Below are 23,539 nucleotides of genomic sequence, written 5' to 3'. Positions count from 1 at the left end.
TTGAAATTGGTGGCAAAAATCCTATCAGTCAAGAATTTCTTTTTTATCTCTGCTTATTTGTGTGTAAAGATACTACCGTAGTTCTGCACTTGGCTGAGAAAATACAGGCATTTTACATAAAAATCAGTGGAAGTTTTGTCAGAATGAAGGCTGCATAATTGACTCTATTGACTCTGTGGGTGTAATAGACTTTTTTTCACTGACTTCTGCCTGTAAGTAGGTCACAGTGAATGAAAATAAAGTACACATTTTGTGTCAGTATGGTGTATTTGTAAGTAATCTAGTGATTTTATTAACTAATTCTGGAGGTTTCTTTTCATCCTAATGCCCATGTAGATGCACACGGGGAAAAAAAAGACACCAGTATGCTAATTCAGACGTGATACGTTTTGTGTATTCTGTCTTCCAAGTAAAGTACTGCTGTGCATGACCTAGAAATGCTAGTGGTAGATGCTGTATCATGGAACAGAGTTGTTAAAGTTGTTTATTTCTGATCTTTAGATGCTATCAAGCTTAGGCTGGAAAAAGTAATCTGTTTTATGCTGTACTTTAACATTTGGTATATGTTATATAAACAGATACAAGCTCTTCACAGCAAATTAAATATTATAGGAAGTCTGAATTACAAGCTTTATTCTCTATTTGGGAAATTAATAGAGGCTGAGAGCATTTAATGTACTTGTATTTGATTCGCCTTCTTATCCTCTTGGAATAGAACTTTTCAAAATCCCTGCCATATCTGATTTGACAGTTGGGGAGGTTCAGAGATAAGGGACCATTTTAGGAGCTGTAAAACATCATTTTTGTGAATTACAGAAAATTCTCAGTGGAAGCAATGATTCCTATCTTTGTTATATTTTTCATTCTACAGTTTTCTCCTTGGTAAAATAATTGCTTTTCTTTCTTTGTACCTCCTCTAGAAAAGAGTTCAGAATATTTTTTTTTAGTATAAAATGGATGTAAATGAATACGCTCAAGCAAACAGATCACAGAAAAAAAAATGCACGTCTTTAAAATATTATCATATTGAGATAATATTATAATATTGAGAACAGTCAGCCACTGGGTAATCTTCCTAGGGAAGTGGTGGATTGCCCAATGGTGGATACTTTAAAGATGCAGCTGGAGGGGGAGCTGGACCATCCTGTCTAGACTGTGCTTTTGCCGAGAAAAGTTGGACCAGATGATCCTTGAGGTCACTTCCAACTTGGTATTTTATGATTCTGTTATTTTAAATCTCTCTGCAACGCAATTACATAGTTTTTAAGTGTGATTCTCTGAACTAGTCATAAATAGGACTGTGACTGTGTTAAGTACCTTGTGGTTGCCTCAGACATGCCTGAGGTGTCACAATAAATTATACAGGTACTTTTCAAAGCATGCTCTGTAGACACAGAGGAGTGAAAGGTTAAGCATATGGGGACAAATTGTAACCTACCTCATAAGTACCTGTTCTAGAAAAATGTGGCATAGTCATGGTAAATTTGCAGGGACCCAGCCATTAATGATTCCAGCCTCTTGCAGTGGATGTAGCTCTTTGTGGATTTAGCTGGTTCCATGTGCAAATGTTCACTGTTAAATTGCAGTAAAAACTGAGTTAATGATTCTAGAGCTTAAAATAGAGAAAAGCACAGGGACTATTAGTGTTCTCTCAACTGCAGACAGCACTGATGTTTTTGTGGGTAGTTGATGTCCTGGTACAATCTGAATTTCAGCTGACAAGGTAACTGTCACAGTAACTAAGAACCACAATGAATATTCAGGTAGTGTCGTGGGTTCCTCTATTTAAGTTCTTTTTGTAATTAGTATTAAAAAAACTGAGTCACTTACAAACAGCTGAAGCAACACCTTTATGGTTTTTAAGTGCCAGGTATTTCTCATGTAGATTCTCATAATACTATTATTCTGGAGTCAGTGTAGGAAAGAGTAACATGTTTCTCTCTCTTGTCCCCTGACCTTCTTCTCTTTCTAGAAGATTTGTGTCAAGATGGACCAGATAGAATTCCTCCATTTTTGTATAAGCACAGTGACTACTAAAATTCCTTGGACTAGATAATAATTACCTTATCCCAAATATGTTGGCAGAAAGAAAGTCTGGAGTAGCTTTCCCATAGGAATTAGGGATGTGTGTGTGTTTGACTTTAAAATGGAGCCTGGTCAAATCATAGAATGATAGAATAATTAGGGTTGGAAAGGACCTTAACATGAGCAAAGTTTGAGTTATTTTGGGGTACTTCAGACATAGGGCTAGTGAGTGAGGCATTCTTGTTCCCTACCTGCTGAAAAGCAACTCCAGCATTTGCTGATGCAGGGTGGATATTATATAGTGTGCATCACAAATTTTTTAGCTGAAAAGATGTTAGAGCTTTTTCTTTGCCCAAAGTTGCCCTCTTTACATGAAAAAAATGGCTTGGATATTTAGCTTTTGCTACAGATGGGTGGATAATGATCTCTGACCATTGTGTATAGGTTTTTCCCATAAATTGTTTCTGAGTGTGTTGGCTAATCTCTTTTTTGAATGTTCCCATTGATTTTTTTTTTTTTCATCAGTTATTTTTTTTGGCAGCTATTCAGTTCTAAATTGCTTTTACCATTAGGGAGCTTTTACTTGCACCTACTCTTACAGCAGCCATTTTGATTAGATTAAATACAACTTTTCTTGCAGCTTGCTTTACTAAAATCAGCACCCTGCTGTTTTCTCCGTGGTTTTCTTAAAACAGTGTATGGAAGACAGCCAGGAAGATCTGATGGTGATGGTAGATGGTCTGAAAGTTAAACCGGTGTCCTGAACACAGAGTGCTTAAAAGGTTACAGTACTGTGTGTTTCCATGCAGTAAGCAGTCTTCTCATGGCAGTGCTCCTGGGTTTATCGTGGCTGAGACTTACCCTTAGTAGCAGGGTTGATGAGATTCATGTGTTCTACCTAAGGATAGATCATGCTATGCAGTTTCCAATATATGAGGAAAAATACAGCTTGCAGAACACTGGTAGAAAGAGCTATAAAAGGGCTATTAGAGGACTAGAAGCTTCGAAAGTTTAGTTTATTTATGAGCATGGGAAAGTGAGTTCAGTTTTTGAACTGTACTGATTTCTTGGTCTTCCCTGTTGCTATGAACCTTCCATGTCCTGTCAGTGATTCATAGACAAGTCTTCATGTGGTAACCTTTATTAATGGCCTGCTGTATAGTGAGATAAGAAACTAATACAGTGACCTCTTTTTGCTGGCAGTACAGAAGATCATAGGAGGTCTGTTGCAATACAAGGATTAATTCAGTGGTCTGCAGTGTAATAGTTCCTTTTTTAGTTTAGATAATTGTGAGCAAAAAACCTTGAACATGGGACTTTTTTTTGTCATATGAATCACTTTACTAGCTACTCAGTGGCTTGTACCGGAGTTCCCCAGCAAGATGTTCTTTAGGACTGAGAGGTGATTGATTAAAAACAAAGCAAAACAGGAAGAACAGAAAACAAACCCAAGAAACTTCACACGTATTGAAAAATACTCACCACCACCCACTTTGAACTCACCTTTGCAAAGCTGAAGTGTTGATACATTTGGAATACTGGCCAATTAATGGCACAGGTAACTTATATGTTCACTATTCAATGGTGGCTTGTGTAAGAAGCATAAGCTTGATTATTACATGTGTCAGGACTAGGCAAAGGGACCTGTTCTTGGTGAGGAGAACTGAAGCTAATAAGCGTTAAAATCACTGTCAGGGGAAAATACACCTGACTCTAATTGACTAATTCAGTAATTGAAATTAGTGTTAAAGTGCAGGCTATGCTGTGAGAAGAGAACAGGGTGTTCGTATGTGCATGTGTGTACCTAATGTGAAAAGGAAAATTACAATTTACACATTGCAAAATATATTTGACTTCATGCAGTCTTCTGGGCAGAGTTCACAGGGTTTCTGTCCCTTCCTCCTGTCTAGTTTCACTGCATTATAAACATCTCCTCAGCACCTACTTCAGCTTTTCAATTAAAATACAGAGAACTAATAGGAACCTCCCCTATGATTTAGAAGTTCTTTCTAATGAGTTTTTGAGAGTTACTGACAGCAAAACCCAGCTTTTTAATACTTGCTGCAGTTCCTACAGGAAAGTTGTTTACTTGCTGTTCTAAGTAACATTTAATGACTTTAACTTCTTCCTACAGACTTCCTTTGTGAATATGAGAGCACTTTGGGTAGTCTGGTGAATATGAGAGCACTTTCCCTTATGTCTGGTTTTTATTTGTACAGGTTAATGGTATCATTACCAGCATGCCTGTGGCAATTGATCACAGTTTACTATTTTAAAAGAACAATGAATAGGGGTTGTCTTGCAGGAAAATAAGTATTTTTAGAGAACTGGCTGCATTTCAAACCAGGCTTTTACCTTGTGTGTAATAGACGTTTTGCCTCACTTCTCTGTGAGGCTCCCTCATCAGTTAACTGTGGAGCAAATTTCTGTATCAGAAAGACATTCTGATGTATTTCTCACAAACTTGACATAAATGATCAGTACTTTGTTGGTGATTTTGTTATTTGACATAGCTCCTGTATATGTGCTGAAGTAAATGATGTAGTATGTTTACCTTGACATTGAGAGGGCTTTCTTTGAAGAGTCTAGAAAAATCTACAGCATCCTCCTCCTAAAGCCAGGGAGACATAGAGAGCTTCTTCTGTGGATTTCCTATTCTCCTTCCTTCATCCCTTCCTCTGGCCAATTAAATATCCTTTATAAAAATGGATATGTGAAAAAATAATAAGTAATTTCCTAAATGAGGGTTTATTTAACTCATTTAGAAGATCTACGGTGGTTTTAAGTATGGATGGGTTTGAGCTGCAAAATTTCAAAGAATACAAGCAATGGAAACATAAGGTTAAGAAAGGGAACACTGAAAAACAAAGCACTTTGAGTCTGGAGAGCACATTTCAATATAATACCTTAAAGATATTTCCTCTGAATTCCATAACAAATAAGCCAGATAGGAATCTTAGTTCTCTGATTCATAATAGATGCTAGCTCAGTTAAGTTTTCCTTGCTTTTAGCAGGCTTCCTGTTTCTTTTAAATACCTTCCACTTGAATGAGGAACTAGAAACAATTGTCAATAACTATTCTAAATCTGTATATGGGCTAGTTTGTTTGCAGTCTATTTAATACCTGTGGATTTTTCTCATCTTTATTCACCTAGAGTCCGCTGGCCCTGCCCGCTCTTGTGTTCTTTAAACACTCTTAAAGCACAGACTTAGACTTGGATTCTTAATTAAAACTGCATGGTGGTCTCTTGCAGGAGTATGAAAATATTATTTGTGTTGCCATTAACATATGAATCAGGTTTTATTCAGTTTTCAAGTAGAATTGAGTTTAAAAAATGTTTATTATATACTTTAGTTTATTTGTGCTTCATTATTCACACTAGTGACTTGTTCGAGGTGTTTGTCGTGTCTTATGAATCCCTATCTGAAAGGCTAACCTATTCGAAGTTACGCTGTACACGTGAAGTAGAATTGCTGGATAATTTATTAGAGGTTGAACAGCTTCTTGTAACTAAGAAAATTTGACAATAACTTAATGAATTCAATGAAGAGTGTCTGTGCAGACTCTCTTTGCATCTATGCCCCTACAGGTGGACAAGGGATAGATAATCACAAATAGCAATAATACAAAACTATTCTTATATTTATCATATTTATCATATTCTTATATTTTTTATTTCACATGTATAGTACAGAGTCATTAGTAGAATAATTTTTCTACTAGAGCATAGAATTTTTTTGCTTACATGATTATTTAAAACATCTCTGCAGTACCATAGAGTACATTAACATAATAATGTTACAGAGCTGTAACCACAGAAGAATAAACAGGATATTAAGACAACCGTGGAATTAGGTCCTTGATGACTTCACAAAGATAGTATTATTTATTTTCCATATTTAGGGAGGACATCTGATCTGTTTGCTTATGGCTTTTAGTATAGAAGACTGCATATAATTTAACAATCTCTTTTGAATACTTTTTCAGCTCGAGATGCTGATGAGAGAGAAAAGTGGATTCATGCTTTAGAGGACACCATTCTCCGCCATACCCTCCAGCTTCAGGCAAGTTTCAATTTCACTTCTAGCATGTTTTACTTTCTTTTTCTCAAAGTAATGAATTACAGTGGCATGACTGCTAACAAATCCTGTATAACATCTGATCATAGCCTATGCAGTCATATATAGTAAGATACAAGTATCAGTACCTGAGATTAGGTTTGAGTCTTTCTGTTACTAGTTTCTTGTTTTACCATCATGAAAAGTCAGCATAAGTCTTCTCTTTAGTAACTCAGGTTTTTAACTGACAGTAACAGACTTACTGTTGTACATGTATTGGATATCATTTGGTATAAGGAAGAAATTCTTTCCTGTTAGGGTGGTGAGGCACTGGAATGGGTTGCTCAGGGAGGTTGTGAATGCTCCATCCCTGGCAGTATTCAAGTCCAGGTTGGACAAAGCCTTGGGTGGCATGGTTTAGTGTGAGGTGTCCCTGCCCATGGCAAGGGGGTTGGAACTGGATGATCTTAAGGTCCTTTCCAACCCTAACTATTCTGTGGTTCTATGTAGTTATTTTTTTTTAACCAGGAGTTAGTGATTTTTGGGTCAAGCCTGTTGTGTGCTTCTACACCACCTAATTTTGAAATTAAAATGAGACAGCAGTATTGAACATCTTTCTGGATGACAAAAATAGTAAATAGCTATGTTTAAATCCACTGTGTAAGCTGGATATCAGGAGTTTCCTAGTTCTAAAAGCAGATGGTTGGACTGAGAGTTGTTAGTGGTAGTTATGTAAGATCAGTTTCTGGCAATGTTCTTGACTTGGTCGTGTCCATAAGACTTGCTAAACCTTTATTTTTGCCCTGGAGAGAAACCCAGCTCTTCATGAAAGGGACTTTCTCATAGTTGGTTTGTACCACAAAAGTGTGTGCCGACAGTGTAGAAATCTTAAAACACGTATGCCTTATTTGTGTTGATATAATTTTGGTATGCTTTTGGAGTATGGCAAGAGAATTTGGTCTCTCAATGATTGCAAAGAAAGATACATTAAAATACCTAATATCCCTAATGTAGAGAGACTGATTCAGATGTTTGCCTAGTCTAAAGAGTTAGAACAAGCCTGAATTTATGCCACCCAAATTTAGGCACTTGTGCTATCTCAATCAATTTACCTTAATTTCCCACTAAACAGTGGTTTCTGGTCTTTTTCACTGCTAACGACCACTGCAGATTTTCCAGTGGACAGCAGATCCCTGGATAAAAATTCCAGTTTGCCAATCAGCTTTGTATCCCTAGTAACATGTCATGGATATTTGAGAAGTAATCTCTTCATCTGGACAGTGTCTGAGCACACTATTCTGCAGCAGGTGTGAGGAGACAGAGATTATCATGTGGATTTAGAAGGGTCAGCTCACTCCCAAAGGATGCTTCTTTCCCCATCCTCAGCAAGGAGAAGGTGAATAGGTGAACATTAGTGGTCCTATTCAGGTTCTGAAATGAAGGAATCTATGCAGTTTTCTCCACCTGAAAGACTTTTTGTGGCTTGGAGATACAGAGCACAGAAATGAAACACCAGGATGCACTGTGGTTTTTATCACACATGCTTCCATGCTCTCTAGAAATGGTGACAGTAGTTTTTATGGGAAGACATAGATTTCAGGATTACCACTAATAATGGAAGTGTTTCCTGCTAACATTACCTGCTCACGTTCCAGGAGGGCTTTTTCTTTTCCAAGTAAGGCATATTTAGATAAAAAAGCCTCTGTTAGTAATTTATCTAGTAATCTTTGAGAGAATTACTGAAAAATCTAAAACTGATTACCAAGCACCAAATCCTCATCCCTCTTAAGTATGTTCCCCATTGAGTGTAACACCTTGTGGCCCACCACTGCGTTCACCATTCATTTTCAAGCCCCTTCTGCAGTGTGCTAGTCACATAACCTTTTTGTTCGAGGCCCTTGCTTTTGGGTGAGCTGGGATCCAGTTCAAGGCTCTTCATCTCCTTTGGCTTGAGCTGCTGAGGAGATACCGGTGAAAGAATGAAACAGGACTGTACCCCCTTGCTACACAGCTTTATTCCATGAGCAGGGAGGAAGGGCGGCCATCGCCGGTGCCCCTCTCCTAGCTGAAACCTCTGAGTGCCTCCTGAAAGCGGCCCGCTGCCCGCCCGCTCCTCACGGAGGTTCAGCCGCTGCCGGGGCACCCCCCTCCCGGTGACCGCCATTCCCCGCAGGGAGGATCGGGCGCCGCCCGCCCGCCAATCGGCGGCCGCCTTATTCGTGATGTGGGCGAGCGGCTGGGCCGGAGCCACGGCCTCGGGGGGGTCCTGCCCTCCCCTCCCCGCTCCTCCAGTGCCCTCCCCGGCCGAGGCGGCGCTGCCGGGGCCCGGCGGGCGGGCAGCCAGCCCCACCGCTCTGCGCCGCGCCGCGCGGAGGAATGGCCGGTGTGAGTACGGGGCAGGGAAGGACGGGGGGGGGCAGGTGCCGGGGCTGCCGGGTGTCCTTCCCGCCGCGGCGCCTCACGACTGGGAGCCGAGCGCTGCCTCCTGCCCGCAGCGGCCGAACGGCTCCGGCCGCTGCCAGTCCTAGTTGAGGCTGGAGAGGCCCTCGGGTCGGCCCCAAGGCAGAGGTCGGTGTTAGGCAGCCCTCCGGAGCAGGGTCCAGCGGGGCGGGCGAGCAGGGCCTCCTGTACAGGGGGCCTGGCGGAGCCTCCGGGAGCGGCTGTGATTCCTCAACGGGAGCGCTGCCGAGTTCGTGTGCCCTGCGTGCCCGCAGGGATGCTTTCATCCGGTTACAAGAGCTCCTTGTATACAAACACGCCCTGTCTTCCGTTAACATTTAAAACAAAACGCCGCTTCATGCACTTGATGTTCTTTTGCTTTCCTATTTATCTGGACGATAAAGTCAAATGAGTTCTTTCGGAGGATTATTGGCTCAACGGGTATGGATGGGGGTTCAGTGCTGTAGCAGAGATTACTTTCTGTGAGGGTATTTTCTTGGGTTCTTAGTTTCTGTCGCAAACAGCAGCATAGTTATCTGTCAGATAAAACCTTTATACGTCTGGTTTTGTCCAAAATGATGTATCTTTTTCTGAGTCTTTTTCAGATTTCCATGCCTGTTCTGGTACTGGAGTGTTTGAGTTTGGAAAGTCAGACTTTGGGGAAGTTTCCTTCGTAGTGTAAAACACACATCTGTTAGACTGTTAGATCTGTTAGAGAAAGCGTGCTGAAACTTAGTTCCTGTGTTGTGTGAACCAAATCAGCAAGGATAAGGAATTAATGCAAGGTGGAGAGGTGAAGTGGCTCTGGGTGTTCTCTAGTCTGATTACTCTTGCTAAGTTTATTTTTGCCTACAGTGTTGTCCTTCAGTCATGATAATGGAAGTGTTTTTGAAACAGTTAAGAATAATTAAGCACACACTTCCCACAACAAGCCTAAACTTGCAAGAATGAGCTACAGTCAAGGAGCTGAGGGAGAACTGAGTCATAAATAGAATGAGTAACGGGATCCTTGCTGTCCAGAGAGCTGACAGTAATGTGTCCAAATGAAGTAAGAATAGGGAGGAAATGTTTCAGATACACTTGTAATGAAATTTCTCTAGATCCTGAAACTGAAGCCTGTTGTTCTGCTTGCTGTGTTTTTGTATGTTGTTGTATTAAAGGCATTACTAAAAATATGCACAGTTCCTAAGGATTAGCTTTGCCTATTGAAAAGCCCTTGAACAGTCAATGGTGTGATAGCATTGGAAGTACAGCTCTGAATCCAACAGTGCTTTTCCCTTTCCCCTTCCCAAGATGTTATTGTTGTGGCATTACAAGGTCAGCAGCTTTGCAGTGGCTGCACATCAGTTGCTTTACACCCACGAGAGATAAGGGGGGTGGAGGGTGAGCATGGGGTGAAGGTGTATTGTGGCTGAGCTTTCTTGTTTGCCTGGGCAGAGGTAGGAGGGTGAGAAGTTACCTCAAATTTTCTTCTGTTCCTCAGCAGCATCTTGTGCCAAACAGCAATCCCATTCAGACAGGAGGTGCTTCTAGTTATCTTGTTTAGCATAAACGTCCTTGTCTGCCTTTCAAGTGCCACCCTAGTGCTGCATGTACTTTTTGCCTCTGGAATTCTCTTGTGTGTGAAACCCACTTGAAGATAACTCATGTCTTTTAGGACCACAGTAACTTTCTTCTTTGATCCGAGAGTTGCAAGACTGCTGTTAAAATATGAATCTACCTGGAGAACACCAGTAACTATATTCTTGTTCAGTAAAAAAACTGACTAAATTTTAAATGGCTGAATCTGTGCCTGTATTCTGGTAGTGTTAGGATCCTGTCTGTAGGATCCTGAACTGGAGGGATGAGCAATACTTGGGGGGAGGGGGAAAGGGGGAGATTTCCCCTCCCTCTCCTCTTTCCCCGTGTTATCCAAAGATTTCAAACTTACTCTTGCCTTAAATCTCATGTCTTGAAATGTACTTTTCCTTTCTGCCATTCTAGTGCTGCTAGAGTATCTTGGTGTCTTAAAGCGGCAACTAAAGACACTGTTGAGAATTGCATAAAAGACAACTAACTGCCAACTTGATTTAAAATAAAAATACAAAGCTGAAACTTGCACATTCCACAAATAGGATGTCTTTCATGCTTTCTGAGCAGATATGACAGTGATAATCCACATTAGAGAGTCTTTAAATGCTTGTAGGCTACAAACAATTTCCTACCCAAACTTATGAAAACCTTTCAGGTAATGCCTCAAATTATTTCTGCCTCTAAGGGGGCTCCCTGTGGAGACAAAGGGACTGAAAAGTAACCAGATAACCTTCATAATTTAAACAGGGTATTTACTTCAGAGGTAGCAAATAGCAGGGTAAGGAAATGATACGTGAAGAAGCGAATCTGGGATGGTTGCTGTGAAGACTGATACAATGGCTTAAATGTGAAGAGTTCACCATGGTTTCACCAGTACTTCAGAGTTGGTACTGCTGCTGGAAGCAGTCCTGTCTCGCTTCTCGTAGCAAAAGGGGAAGAGGCAGTATGGCAAGAACAGCTGAAGCTGGAACTGGATTCTGGTCTGGCCCAATCCAGAACTTCTTTTGCTGCTGTCCTGCCTTTCTGAGTTTAGTTTTAACCCAGGTTAGTTTCCACATTGAGATTTTAAATCTGTTTTGAGACATTCACATTCCAAGCTTTCAGTATTGCTTTGAAAGTCTAGCAGAGGAAAAAGATGCTTATCTTTGTCACAAATAAAAGACAAGAAGGTGCCATTGTTTATTGCCCTTACTAGTAGATTTGTTGATTTTCCTCAGTTTTCTGTCACTTTTTGTCTATTTTTGTAGGCAGTGTCCTACTTGACAGAATCAAACATGCTGTAGGCAAGGGATATGTTTCTGCTGAGGTATTGCGGATGGAGGGAAAACACTTACTTGCTTCTTTAAACTAACTGCCACAAGATTTTTTTTCTGTTACTTGGAATCCTAACACGATGAAGAATACAGCAGAAGTATCCTCAGAACGACAAGGAAGCCTGCTCTGTACAGCTTTCTCTTTTCCTCCCCAAATATAGCTATTCTGGAAGGACAGCTCTTGTCAAGTCCTCGCTGTTGCCTCTATCTTTTCCTTTGTTTTCCTGCCTTCATTACTGTTTGTCTTTCACAGAGGTCGAGTTGCTGTAATGCTTTTATTTGCTAAATATATTTAAATTTTTCTGGTATGCTGCTTCTAAGGGTGATGCAGTCTTTTCACCCCATCCTTGCCTAGTCTTTGAAGCTTTCGATATGTCCTGAAGAGAACATCCTAGAAGTTGTAGGAGGGAGGAAGGGATGAAGGAAAGAATGCTATGCTACCTTTTTCTCTTGTCTCTAGAGTTGTTACCAATACAGGTTTCTTTGTGGGGAGGAGTCGGATATTAAATGTATTGTTTTGGGGAGTGGTGGGCAGACTGGAAGTCTGGTAAATTCCTTGCCTCCACAGCCAGTAGTAGTTGTTATTTGAGGTAAATAAAGTGTGCTTATCGATAGATCTAGTTATTCAGTGGAAAAACAGGTTATATTACTCTGGATTGGTACTGACAGTAAGAAAGAATCGGCGTGTTTCTGAAGATCTAAAGCAGTCTGGGTTCTTTTTAATAAGTTGAATGTGCTTATTTTAAACTCTCATCATAACTTCAGCAGCAGAAGACCCCTCAAAGTTCCCTAGTCCAAGCCCCTTCTCATTGTGAGACCAGCTCATGCAGTTTTCCTGTATGAAAAAAAAGATGCAGTTTTGGTGTATGAAACCTGACCTCCAGGTGTTTTTAATTGAGTTTGCTAGACCATTTGCTGAAATGATAGTGTTGGCTGCTAGCTGTGCAGACAATTCAATTTTCAACAGGGAAATAGAATACTCATTTCGCATAGTTTCATATCTAGTTTTGATGTAATTTAAACTTGACTGGTTTGAGGGAGTGTCAAAAGTTTCGTGATTGAGAGGATGCTCCTTTCTGCCTGTTAATTTCTTTTTGGTAACTTGTTACACTGGATGGTTTTTGTCTTCTCTTAGATTTCTGAGCATAGTCAAAATAGTTGTTTTCTTCCCCTCCCCCCTCCTTGTTTCAAAATATTATTCCTAAATTTGTCCAGTGTTAACTGTCTAATACAGGGTGAAGTATATTCTTTTCATGCCGGTTTACAAACTAATCTGTATTGATAGATTTACTGATGTAGAATGTTGTCAAGATTTGGGTGTTCATAGCAGAATTTATGATTTGGCAAATGAATAAAGAAGAGCATCTTCTACGGTCAGCACATGGCTGTATGTTGTAGGGTGTGTGTGATACTGCCCACATAGCTTGACAGGCCTAAGAGCAAGTCGTTCCTGTATTGCACACAAGTGTTCACATCTCCGAAGAGCCATCAGTGAAGCTCTTAATATGATGACCCATTATCATATAAAAATAAAAGAAACTGTATTGACAGAGAAAATGTTATGCTGATATGGAACTTTGCTAATACAGGATTTTACAAATACCGATTGCTCATCTTCCCCTGTTTTAAATGTGGTTTTCCCCAATGGTTGGTCTTCATGCATTCAGACCTTTGAGGTTCTCAACTAGCTGTGCATCCTAGAAGTCCTGGCAGTGTTGAAGGCCAGGCTGGACAGAGCCTTGGGTGACATGGTCTAGTGTGAGGTGTCCCCGCCCATGGCAGGCGGGTTGGAACTGAGTGATCTTAAGGTCTTTTCCAAACCATTCTAAGATTCTATGAATTTTCTTCAGCTGGGAGTGCTTTGATATTTGTTTTGCAGTTCCATTTGCCTTAAAGGTATTTTATAAACAAACCTGAAATGTGTTTGCATAGCACATGTGCATAAAATCATAGAATAGTTAGGGTTGGAAAGGACCTTAAGATCATCCAGTTCCAACTCCCCTGCTATCGGCAGGGACACCTCACACTAAACCATGTCACCCAAGGCTTCATCCAACCTGGCCTTGCACACTGCCAGGGATGGAGCATTCACAACCTCCCTGGGCAACCCATTCCAGTGCCTCACCACCCTTACAGTAAAGAACTTCTTCCTTATACCCAATGTAAACTTCCCCTGTTTAAGTTTTAACCCATTACCCCTTGTCCTATCACTACAGTCCCTAATGAAGAGTCCCTCCCCAGTATCCCTATAGGCCCTCTTCAGATACTGGAAGGCTGCTATGAGGTCTCCATGTAGCCTTCTCTTCTCCAGGCTGGGCAGCCCCAACATGAAGTCAGAAGTAATCAATTCCAAGAATCTTCTCTTTTCTTTCCTGTAATTAAAAATGTGGTGACCCAGAGGGAGTTCATTCAAGTCTTTATATACATGGTTTATCAGTTTAAAGGTAGAGATTATGTTGTATGCAGAAGTGGGCTTTGAGTTGTATATTGTGAAGGGAAACAACTTTTCAAGCAAGAAAATATAATCATTCTCATGGCCCTGTTACTTTGTACTTCTTGGGATATATGCAACAAAATGTAAGAAATCAAATACAGTGACAAGGATGGAAATCATTAGAGCTGTAAAGGAACCAGCAATAATTTTTTTTATTTATTTTTTTTTTTTTCAGCAGAAAGTTGGGTCCTTATTTTAGGCAAGATTCAGCACTTGGTGGTTTAGTTAGTTAACGGTTAGAAGGTGTGCGTTGAGCAGTGTTGTCTGAGTGTGGAAAGTGCAGTCATCCTATTGGGTTTGGTTTGTCTTCCTTAACTGAGATGTAGGGATATGAAATCACAAGACAGTCTTCAGAAAAATTTGAATTCTCCTTTACATTTTCAAAAGAAGCTTTAATTAGTGTAATTTAAGGGGTTTCATTCAATCACAAGTAATGAAATACTCTGGTGTGTGCTGATTATACCGCCACTGAAAATGCGTAGCAGTTTGCTGTTACTGATTTAGCTGCAAATAGAAGACAAATGCGTTCAGCTGTTTGCCTGTTTTTCCACATGGCAGGATGAGAGGCAAGGCATTATTTTATCAGTCAGCTGGCAGGCAAAACCCATACTTTCGTTATCTCTTTTTCATCCTCCGTAACTAATAATATCTTTTATTCTTACTACATCTAGGGTGTGGATTCAGGATTTGTTCCCAGCGTTCATGATTTTGACAAGAAACTTACAGAGGCCGATGCTTACTTACAGATCTTGATAGACCAGTTGAAGGTATGGTGACTAACTGGTGTATTGGAGTCTGCTTGTCAGCATGGGTTTCAGGGTCTGACTGAAAGGAAGGTCAACAGAGGGAGAGACTGTTGAGAGAGGGAAAGAGTCATGTGTTATGCTTAGCACTTGGTCTAGTAATTGTGGGATGCAGAGAGAGCTCATCTGAATGAGCTGACGGAACTGGAGAAAACATCTTTTATTTTTACATATGAAGCGTGCCAATAGATTTTTATCTTCTCTTTTTCCCTACCTTAAATGTCACGTAAGTTCTAAATACTGAAATAAAGAGATTTTTACTAGAAGTGTAAAAATTAAGAGGTATGAGCTAAGGGCAGAAATAAGCTGAAAATGCCTTTCTTTTAGAACGGATTTTGGGATTGTCAGAGTAAGAAAATTTAGAATATCACAAACAGATTTTATGGAACGGTTTATAATGGCTGAAATATTCTTTTGTATACATAGCTTGATAGAAGTGGCAGGGATAACTCAAACTGAATTTTAACCTAATTAAATCATTGTACTGCTGATAACATTTTAGAATATATCTTGAGGAAAATGTTGTCAAGTAGTATGTAACAACAGTTGTACATAGTTTCAGACTGTGTTACAGCAGTGATAGATAATTTGTTCCTTGAGTGAAATCTGTTTCCTTGAGTGAAAACATTCTGCACGTTTTTTATACAAATACAATTCCTTCACGCTTTGTACATTTATTTTAAGAGTAGGTGGGAAGGTAATGAAGTTATCAAAATACTCACCTTATTGAGAAAAAAAGTTTATGCTGCTGGTTAGGACACTTTTTCCCATGACTCAGCAGGTTAAAATTGCTGTTAAGATGGCTTCAGTTCTGCTGGTTTGGATTCTTTTCCCCTGATATCATGAGCAAGCAATGCATGTGGGTTATTCAGCAAAATTCAGTTGCAGGGGAGGGCAGAGAGGGGAAAGAGCATACCAGCAAAAATGGAGGTAGGCAGAAGAGGTGCAAACAAAATTCAAAGCTAAATTGCAAAGGCTTGATCAGGAGACAGCTTTTTCTCCAGCTCCAGAGCCGTCCAGCACGCTTCACTGAAGGAGGTATTTAAATCTTTACACCTTCTAATTGTTATTTCAGGCCAGCTGTGGGAGTGGGTATAGGAATTTATTAATAATGAAAGAAGATCGAATTTGAGGATGGGCAGAGATCAGTGTTGGTTTTTTTTTAGAGCCAGGAATCAGCCCTTAAGGGGAAAAGAAAACACATGAGTAGGTTTTATGCAGGCAGGTGAGTGAAGAACTGTAGCTCACCTACTAACAATTACAGCCTCTTTTCTGAGCAAGGGCGGATATAATGAACTTTGGAGCATTACCCTAAATCTTTTTTTCTTCCTTGAACAACTTGTATTTAATGGCTTTTTGTATATGCACTCTAGAGGTAACTTTTAACTGTTTTAGCTCAGTTTGTGTTAAATATACACGCAGGCTTTTCAGTAATAATTTGTTTTGTTTTGCTTAGCTGCATCTCATATTCCACTTTTAAGAAAAATAAGTAGAAGTTAATGCTGGGAAATCACTGTATGTATTCCCAGGAGAAGCACTTACAAACCTTACATGATTTGAAGCGTGTACCTGAATAACAAAGTACCTGAAAGGGTTGGTAAAGGTTGAAGTTGTTTTGAGAAACCCCTGAAATCTTTGCTGAAATGAAAGAAAGGCACTTTGAAGTGTTATGATGAGTTTCACTTGCATTAATTAACCACACCTTTTTGTTCAAACTGTGGTAGAATCATGTCAGGCTGAGCAGTGGAACTAGCCAGGGTCTGAAATCTGGTCTCTGCAAGATGGGATATGAGAAATCAATTACAAATTTATCACTAATGCTGTTAAGAAATATTAGGCAAAAACTGCTTTTGGTTATAATACTGGGATTATTATTATTAAAGACCCTGGAATGCTAGGATTGTATAACTTAAGAATTTAAAGCTTTTGCTTTTGAAATGTCAGTGTTTCTGACTGATTTTTATATGGAAAAATAACACTTCCAGGATTTTCACAAGTATCTCTTTCTTTTAGCTCTTTGATGAAAAGCTCCAGAACTGCAAAGATGATGAACAGAGAAAAGCAAGTACATTTTGTCTTAAATACTGCTTATTTTGTTTTATCAGAGGGTTTTGTGCATCAATATAGTCTGTAGAAATTTAAAGTACAGTTCAAATTCATCAAGTTGTAGAAATCAGAACAATTTGAATAACCGATGTTATTTGTGTTGTGAATAGGTTGCAAATAGAATTTTTAGTAATATTGGATGTCATGTTAAAAACAATTTCAGTCTGTAGGAAATGATTATTCCTCTATTATCCAGCAGTCAAAAACATTTTTAACTTAAATTTCAAAATCTGTAACAAGGATGAGTGTTTAATGTTTGTAGGAATAGCAAAGCTAATCTGAAGAAAAAACAGCCCTAAGAATCATGTGTTTCACATAACCAGTCTGCATCCTGCATAGTTCTGTGACTAGCGTGCCACATGTTGGAAGTCTGAAAATACCACAGCTCATTCACCGTAGGTGAGGATGTCAGAAATGTAATTTGCTCTGAGGGGAGCACTGCCTTTTTATAGTGAGTGTGTGTCTTTTTGCATCACTCCCATTCCGTTTTAAAGTCAAGTTCGTAAGTCAGATCACTATGTTTAAGAAAGGTCTAAGCATACCTTGATGGTGTGGGTCTGGCAGTTAAGTAGCATGCTGGTTTTGTATGTTAATTGGTGTGGTGTGGAGGAGGGATTTAATAGTTCCTTATGAAGGGTTTGTTACTGAGGTGTTGCTTTTGTTTTCAGCAGATGCAGTAATTCCAGTATCATAAAGCAGTAGTGGATTTCATCCTAGTTCCCTCTTTCCCCCCAGTTTCACTTATGAAAAAGAAGCTGGTGTTTGGTTTCAGTTTTGAAAACAGTTTGATGCTTTCTGTGATTAGTTTAATTATTTATAATGTCTGTGACCTTTCATGTCTTACCCGTCTTGTTTGATGTGTTGTGTGGCATCTCAGGGACTTCACAAGTGATGGTCTCTCTGGAGTCCTTCTGCATGTACAGGCTTTTAAAATCATAGAATCATAGAATAGTTAGGGTTGGAAAGGAACTTAAGATCATCTACTTCCAACCCCCCTGCCATGGGCAGGGACACCTTATGCTAAATCATATCACCCAAGGCCTCGTCAGCCTGGTCTTGAACACTGCCAGGGATGGAGCATTCACAACCTCCCTGGGCAACCTATTCCAGTGCCTCACCAAGGTAGAGGTGAAGCTCGAGGCCCCTGCACAGTTTGGGCCAGGAGCAAGCATTCCTGCTTACTCTCAGCTTCCCTGACATCTCACAGTCTATTAACAGCATCATGCAGCTCAGCCACCTGCTGCAGGAGTGCAGCCCTGCCCATTGTGCACCATTCCCTCACAAGACCGGTGCAGGCACTCTCTGCACCCCGAGCTCTGCACTGCAGCCTCCCCTCTCATCGGCTCTGTCTGGGTACCTATGCTGGCCACCACCGGGGCTGCCAGAGCAGAGCTCCTGGACCAGGCCCTGCTCGTACGACGAGTGCTCACCATCCTGCTCACCTGCCCGCGCAAACTCCCTAACAGGAAAGAATTTACTTCTTATATGCAATCTAAACTTCCCCTGTTTAAGTTTTAACCCGTTACCCCTTGTCCTATCACTACAGTCCCTAATGAAGAGTCCCTCTCCAGCATCCCTATAGGCCCCCTTCAGATACTGGAAGGCTGCTATGAGGTCTCCACGTAGCCTTCTCTTCTCCAGGCTGAACAGCCCCAGCTTCCTCAGCCTGTCTTCATATGGGAGGTGTTCCAGTCCCCTGAGGACACCAGAACTGCACACAATACTCCAGGTGAGGTCTCACAAGAGCAGAGTAGAGAGGCAGGATCACCTCCTGGTCACGCTCCTTTTGATGCAGCCCAGGATACGGTTGGCTTTCTGGGCTGCAAGCGCACACTGCCTGCCCATGTTCATTTTCTCATCAACCAACACCCCCAAGTCCTTCTCCACAGGGCTGCTCTGAATCTCTTCTCTGCCCAACCTGTAGCTGTGCCTGGAATTGCTCCGACCCAGTTGTAGGACCTTGCACTTGCCATGGTTAAACTTCATGAGGTTGGCATCAGCCCACCTTGCAAGCATGTCAAGGTCCCTCTGGATGGCATTCCTTCCCTCCAGGGTATCAACCGAACCACACAGCTTGGTGTCATTCAAATAATTTTAAATATTTTTTAAAATAATTTAAATTTTAAAGTACAGGCATTCTCTGTGTAAATATGTTTAATCTGTAGACAAGTGACCAAAAGAGGAAGATCTAAAGGTTTTGTGTTTGTCCTTCAGCGTGTCCTACTGGGAAGAGTTCTCCTTCAAGTTTGACCTCCCTCCAGATGCGTCTTTGCCGACCAGGCAGTACTTTCTTTTTCTCTGTGACAGTGCTTCTAATCCCCGGAGGCATTCTGCATGTTGTGCTGATTTCTTTCTTTATCTCTACAAGGTGTCTATGGGACAGACGGATTGACTTTATAGAGAAAGCAGGAGGCTTGTTCAGAATATGTCAGCTTCCTCTGGCTTTAAATCTTGATGAGTGTTGCTATTACTATATTTATTCTCTATTAAAAATGAAAGACCTGCCAAAGCACTTTTTTGATCCTGTCTCTTCCTGTACTAAAGCAGCTAGGAGGCTTTTGAGACTGCATTGAGTGGTTCTCCTATTTGTTCATGGAAGTATGGTTCAGCTATCAGACTGTGAGCTAAGTGTAACCTCAGGATATTTCCATCCAACCCATAGTTTTTTCTTCTGAGGAAACAAGATTTGGTTATTTGAATGTTATTTGCTTCCCAGCTGCCTGAGTGATACAGCCAGACATCTATAACCCTAGCTATTGTTCTTGCAAGTGTACAGAGCATTGGAAACCAGGACAGCTGGTTTTTAGTTATAGAATATTTGGGTTTTTGAAGGTAATGGTATAGAGTATAGGTGTTCCAAGATGCTTTAAGATCTCTTGGATATCTTTGAGACATGATGATCCTGTTGAACTTGGAAGAATACAGAACAGATGTAACAATGAAATTTGAAGATGGAAATGGTGACTATCACGAATTTGCTGTGTTATATTGATACCCCTCGCAGAAGTACAACTACTACTACTATGCAGTGGGATCATTCTATCTTGCAAGCATACGATAACTACCAGTGCTGCCAGTTCTGCTGAATCTGTTGGTGCAGTACAATGTATATATCTGATTATGTGTGAAGTAGAGGAAGGTGCATGACCTGAGGGTAGTGGTGTTTCAAGGTGAAGATGAGAATAGTACCATACTTTTCTTACAGTGTTAGCAATATTATTGGTAAGAACTTGACGTGAACCTTGCTGTTCAGTTTTGTGAAACTATCTTGACCACACGTATCAGGGAGAATAAAGCTGTAAGTATCCAAAAGCATCAGAGGTATACATTTGGCAGGCTGGAACAAAGCTCACGTTACTTAAACAGGGAAGTGTACCCTGTTTAAGCTGTTTGCTACACTACTAGACAATGATTATTTTTTGTGAAGTAAATCTGTGCCTGAGCCTGTAGATTCAGCTTACATCTTAATGATTCTAAGAGTTGGCTACGACGCCTACATGCCTCTGCTCCCTCTTAGCTCAATGAGCTGATCCCTCTGTAGTTACAGGATCATTGAATGAGGCAAAAATCATGTCCAAAGCTTTGTGTTGGGTCACCAGTAGCTTCATAAAAAAAATCAGATGCCAAGGATGTGCAACAAGCAGCAAGTAGATGGAGTAGTTTCAGCGGCAGCCTGCAATTTAATTAGATTAGGTATAGCATGTGGCTGCATTCTGCAAATGTAAGTCTGCAGGAAATTGATGTTTCATTTGAAAATATATGTATTCATTACCTAAAACTAGGGAAACTGTCTTGCTAAGATTTCAGCTCCATTAGTTTTCAAAGAGTAGGGATGTTGAAGAGAGAAAATTACGATTACTTTTAGTAGAACATTATATTCTTGAATTTTATTTTTATTGTTTATCTTCAGCATACCTCTTTTTACCTGCTTGTGATTTTTCCTTATAGCTTCATATTTTCTAAATTATCTGTATTGCTTGCTTTTATGGAAGCTTAAACAAAAGATAGTAAGAATAAATTTATAAGGATTGTAGCAGAGCATATACATAACAGTGTAGTTCTGTACAATTGATGAGATGAGATACAAGCATTCTTCTAACTTATTCTCTAAACCATCCACTATTTTAAGCATGCTAGTTCTGTTGCTAATGATTATCCACTTGTTTTTCTTTTCCCAGTGTCATGTCTATAGTGTGTTTGTGTGAGATCTTATGGTGAAGAGTTTACAAACCTTATTTTACATCACCATTGTGAAAAGCACACTGCTCATGAAAATGCAGAGTTCCATGTTGGTGTTTGCTTAGCCTTGAAGGACAGGGACAGTGCCCTTCAGAAGGGTTTTCCTGGGGGCTGAGTCAGTCTGACTGAGTCTGTCACCCAAATGTGAAAAATACGGGATCAGTGCATACTATTACTGCTTAAGGTGGCCAGTTCACAAAGAAGATTTCAATAGAGGTAAAATCATGATTATTTAATTTGTGGACAGGCGTTGGAAACCAGGAGTCCTGAGGTTTTTCCAGTCTCAGATCTTCTGTGTCATCTTGGACAAAACACCCTTTTGTCTTTACCTGCGTGTAAGAATAACAATGTCTTTGTTGTTCAGAAAATTACCAATGGGTAGGGGAAAAACAGTGTGACTGAACTCCATTATATGGCCTTTATGTCACCTTCAGTTTTTCAGCAAAGATGATAACAGTAAAGGGAATGAAATAGAGTTTATTTGGTCTGTAAATACTGTATAAAATGTTGAGGGAAAAATAGGTAAAGTAAAATCAAAACTGATGGCTGCCTGCAGTTGGCTGTAAAGCTTTGAGTCTGATTTATTTCAACTGCATAATCTTTCCTCTGACAAGATCTGTGTTTGGGTACATTACCTATTCTTTTTTGGTGCTGAAAGGCTCAAAACTTCACTGCTGTCATATTTTAAATGTTTTGTTCAATATGTGTTGATAAAGTTTGGACTGGAAGTATAGTAAAGACATGAAAAACAAAACACAAAACAATGTAATTTGTAGCTGGTGACATATTTCTCTGCTAGCAGCTGATGTAAATGTAATATACCTTTGTGATATAACATCCCTGATATGCTATTTCCTAGATCAGCATGGAAATTTCCATTGGAAAAGGCTGAAGTTGGGTGCTGTTTGTCCACCTCTTGCCAATTAATCACAAAGAAAATGTATAGCAACCTTATGAGTAGTGTATGGAACAGATTATAGCTGAACAAATTTTCCCCAGGTATTGTCTGGGAAGCCATCACTGCTGTTATTGTCTTTTTATCCATGAGCTGAGACTTCATTCCTGTAGATTTATAGATGCATGTTGCCCTCTGATAGTGTAGAATTTGGCTTGCAGTGCTGTGGGAGAAAAAAGTTCCTTTAACCACTTTGATTATTCAAGAATCAAAAAGGCTGTGACACAAGTCACATAAGACACTCATATTAGTCAAAGCACAGAGCTCCTGTAATTGAATTAGGAGGGGGTCAGTGCTGAGTCCAATTTAATAATTTTGGCTTCTGCAGGCAGACCCAAGGACATCAACAGGATGCATATGCTCCTTGGATAGCACATGCTAATGTGTAGAATGGCATGCAGATGCCTTTTGCATGCCTAAAGTGCAGTTCCCCACAGGAAATCTTTATGAACCAGTGTTTCTAGATAAAATTAAGTGGGCAGATTTCCAGATGCACTTTTACTTGAGGCTTAGAAGAAAGAGCAAGAACACGTGTACACTGTTTTTTCTGTGATTTTTAAACTGTGCTTAATGGCATATGTTTATTATACTCGAATGATGGTAAAGTCAAGTAATATTGATTATTGACATGTGCCACTGTTCAGTATACAGTATAAAGCTACAAACTGAACTTGGAGTTTTCACACTGCGTTTTATTTTCGTTGGTGTTATGCAAAACTGAAGTGTAGATCTTGATGGGTAAATATGTATAATGTCACTGCTAAGAAATTCCCAACCTTGTCATCTTTAAGCTTTAATTATCTTCAAGTTTGATTATGTCTTGTCAATTACTAAATGAAAATTGTGTCTATATACAGAAATAGTCTTTAACATGTTGGTTGCTTTTTCTTTCCTCCCTCAATTTAAGATCAAGATACAGTGTCTGTACCCAGCTGCTGGAAATTTAACCGACTATTGTGATTTTTCTTTTACAGAAAATTGAAAGTCTCAAAGAAACAACTAGTGTAAGTTTCTTCAGTTTTTATATGTATTATATAGAGATTCTGAAATTCACTTAATTTTCTTGGAGAAGTTTTTAAAGCTTTTTACAGAAAAGTGGGAATCCATATTACATCCAACAGTGTGATGGCAGAGGCAGCCTGGTTCTGGTGCTGTATTCAGATCTATGTCTAGCATTGTCGAATCATAGAACAGTTGAGGTTGGAAGGAATCTCTGAAAGTCCATAATCCAACTCCATGCTCATAGCATGATCAGCTAGAGGAGGCTGCCCAGGACCAAGTGTACCTGGGTATTGAGTAATTCCAAGGGTGGAGGCTCTGCAAACTCCTGGGCAGCCTGTTCCAGTGTCTGATCATCTCTAGAGTAAAAAAGTGCTTTCTTGGGTTTACGATGAATTTCCTGCATTTTGATTCAAAATGTGTGGCCATTGCCTGTTGCCCTGTCAGTGGCCACCAATGAAAACAGTGTAGCTCCATTTTCTTTACACCCTGCCATCCCAATCAGATACTGATGCCCATTGATAAGGTCTCTCCA

The 23,539-nt window shown here is 40.0% G+C and overlaps 1 protein-coding gene across 3 annotated transcripts in view; it reads left to right on the top strand.

Annotated features, from left to right (window-relative positions):
- Nucleotides 1-23,539, top strand: part of OSBPL9 (oxysterol binding protein like 9) — a 63,732-nt gene that overhangs the window by 19,531 nt on the left and 20,662 nt on the right. The window contains exons 4-8 of one of the 3 annotated variants that reach the window (XM_061451264.1): nt 6,014-6,090; nt 7,389-7,391; nt 14,574-14,669; nt 16,719-16,766; nt 22,980-23,009. In XM_061451264.1, coding sequence (XP_061307248.1) covers nt 6,014-6,090; nt 7,389-7,391; nt 14,574-14,669; nt 16,719-16,766; nt 22,980-23,009 — 254 coding nt within the window. Of the gene's footprint in view, nt 1-6,013; nt 6,091-7,388; nt 7,392-14,573; nt 14,670-16,718; nt 16,771-22,979; nt 23,010-23,539 lie in introns of those variants that run through there. The other 2 variants (XM_061451263.1, XM_061451262.1) reach the window with 2 other exon arrangements.

This window comes from Pezoporus flaviventris, unplaced genomic scaffold (genome assembly GCF_033815535.1).
Source record: "Pezoporus flaviventris isolate CSIRO_AGI_PZ_B2104156 unplaced genomic scaffold, CSIRO_AGI_Pfla_v1 ptg000013l, whole genome shotgun sequence".
Taxonomy (NCBI): Eukaryota; Metazoa; Chordata; class Aves; order Psittaciformes; family Psittacidae; genus Pezoporus; species Pezoporus flaviventris.
This window is presented reverse-complemented; position numbering and strand designations above follow the sequence as displayed.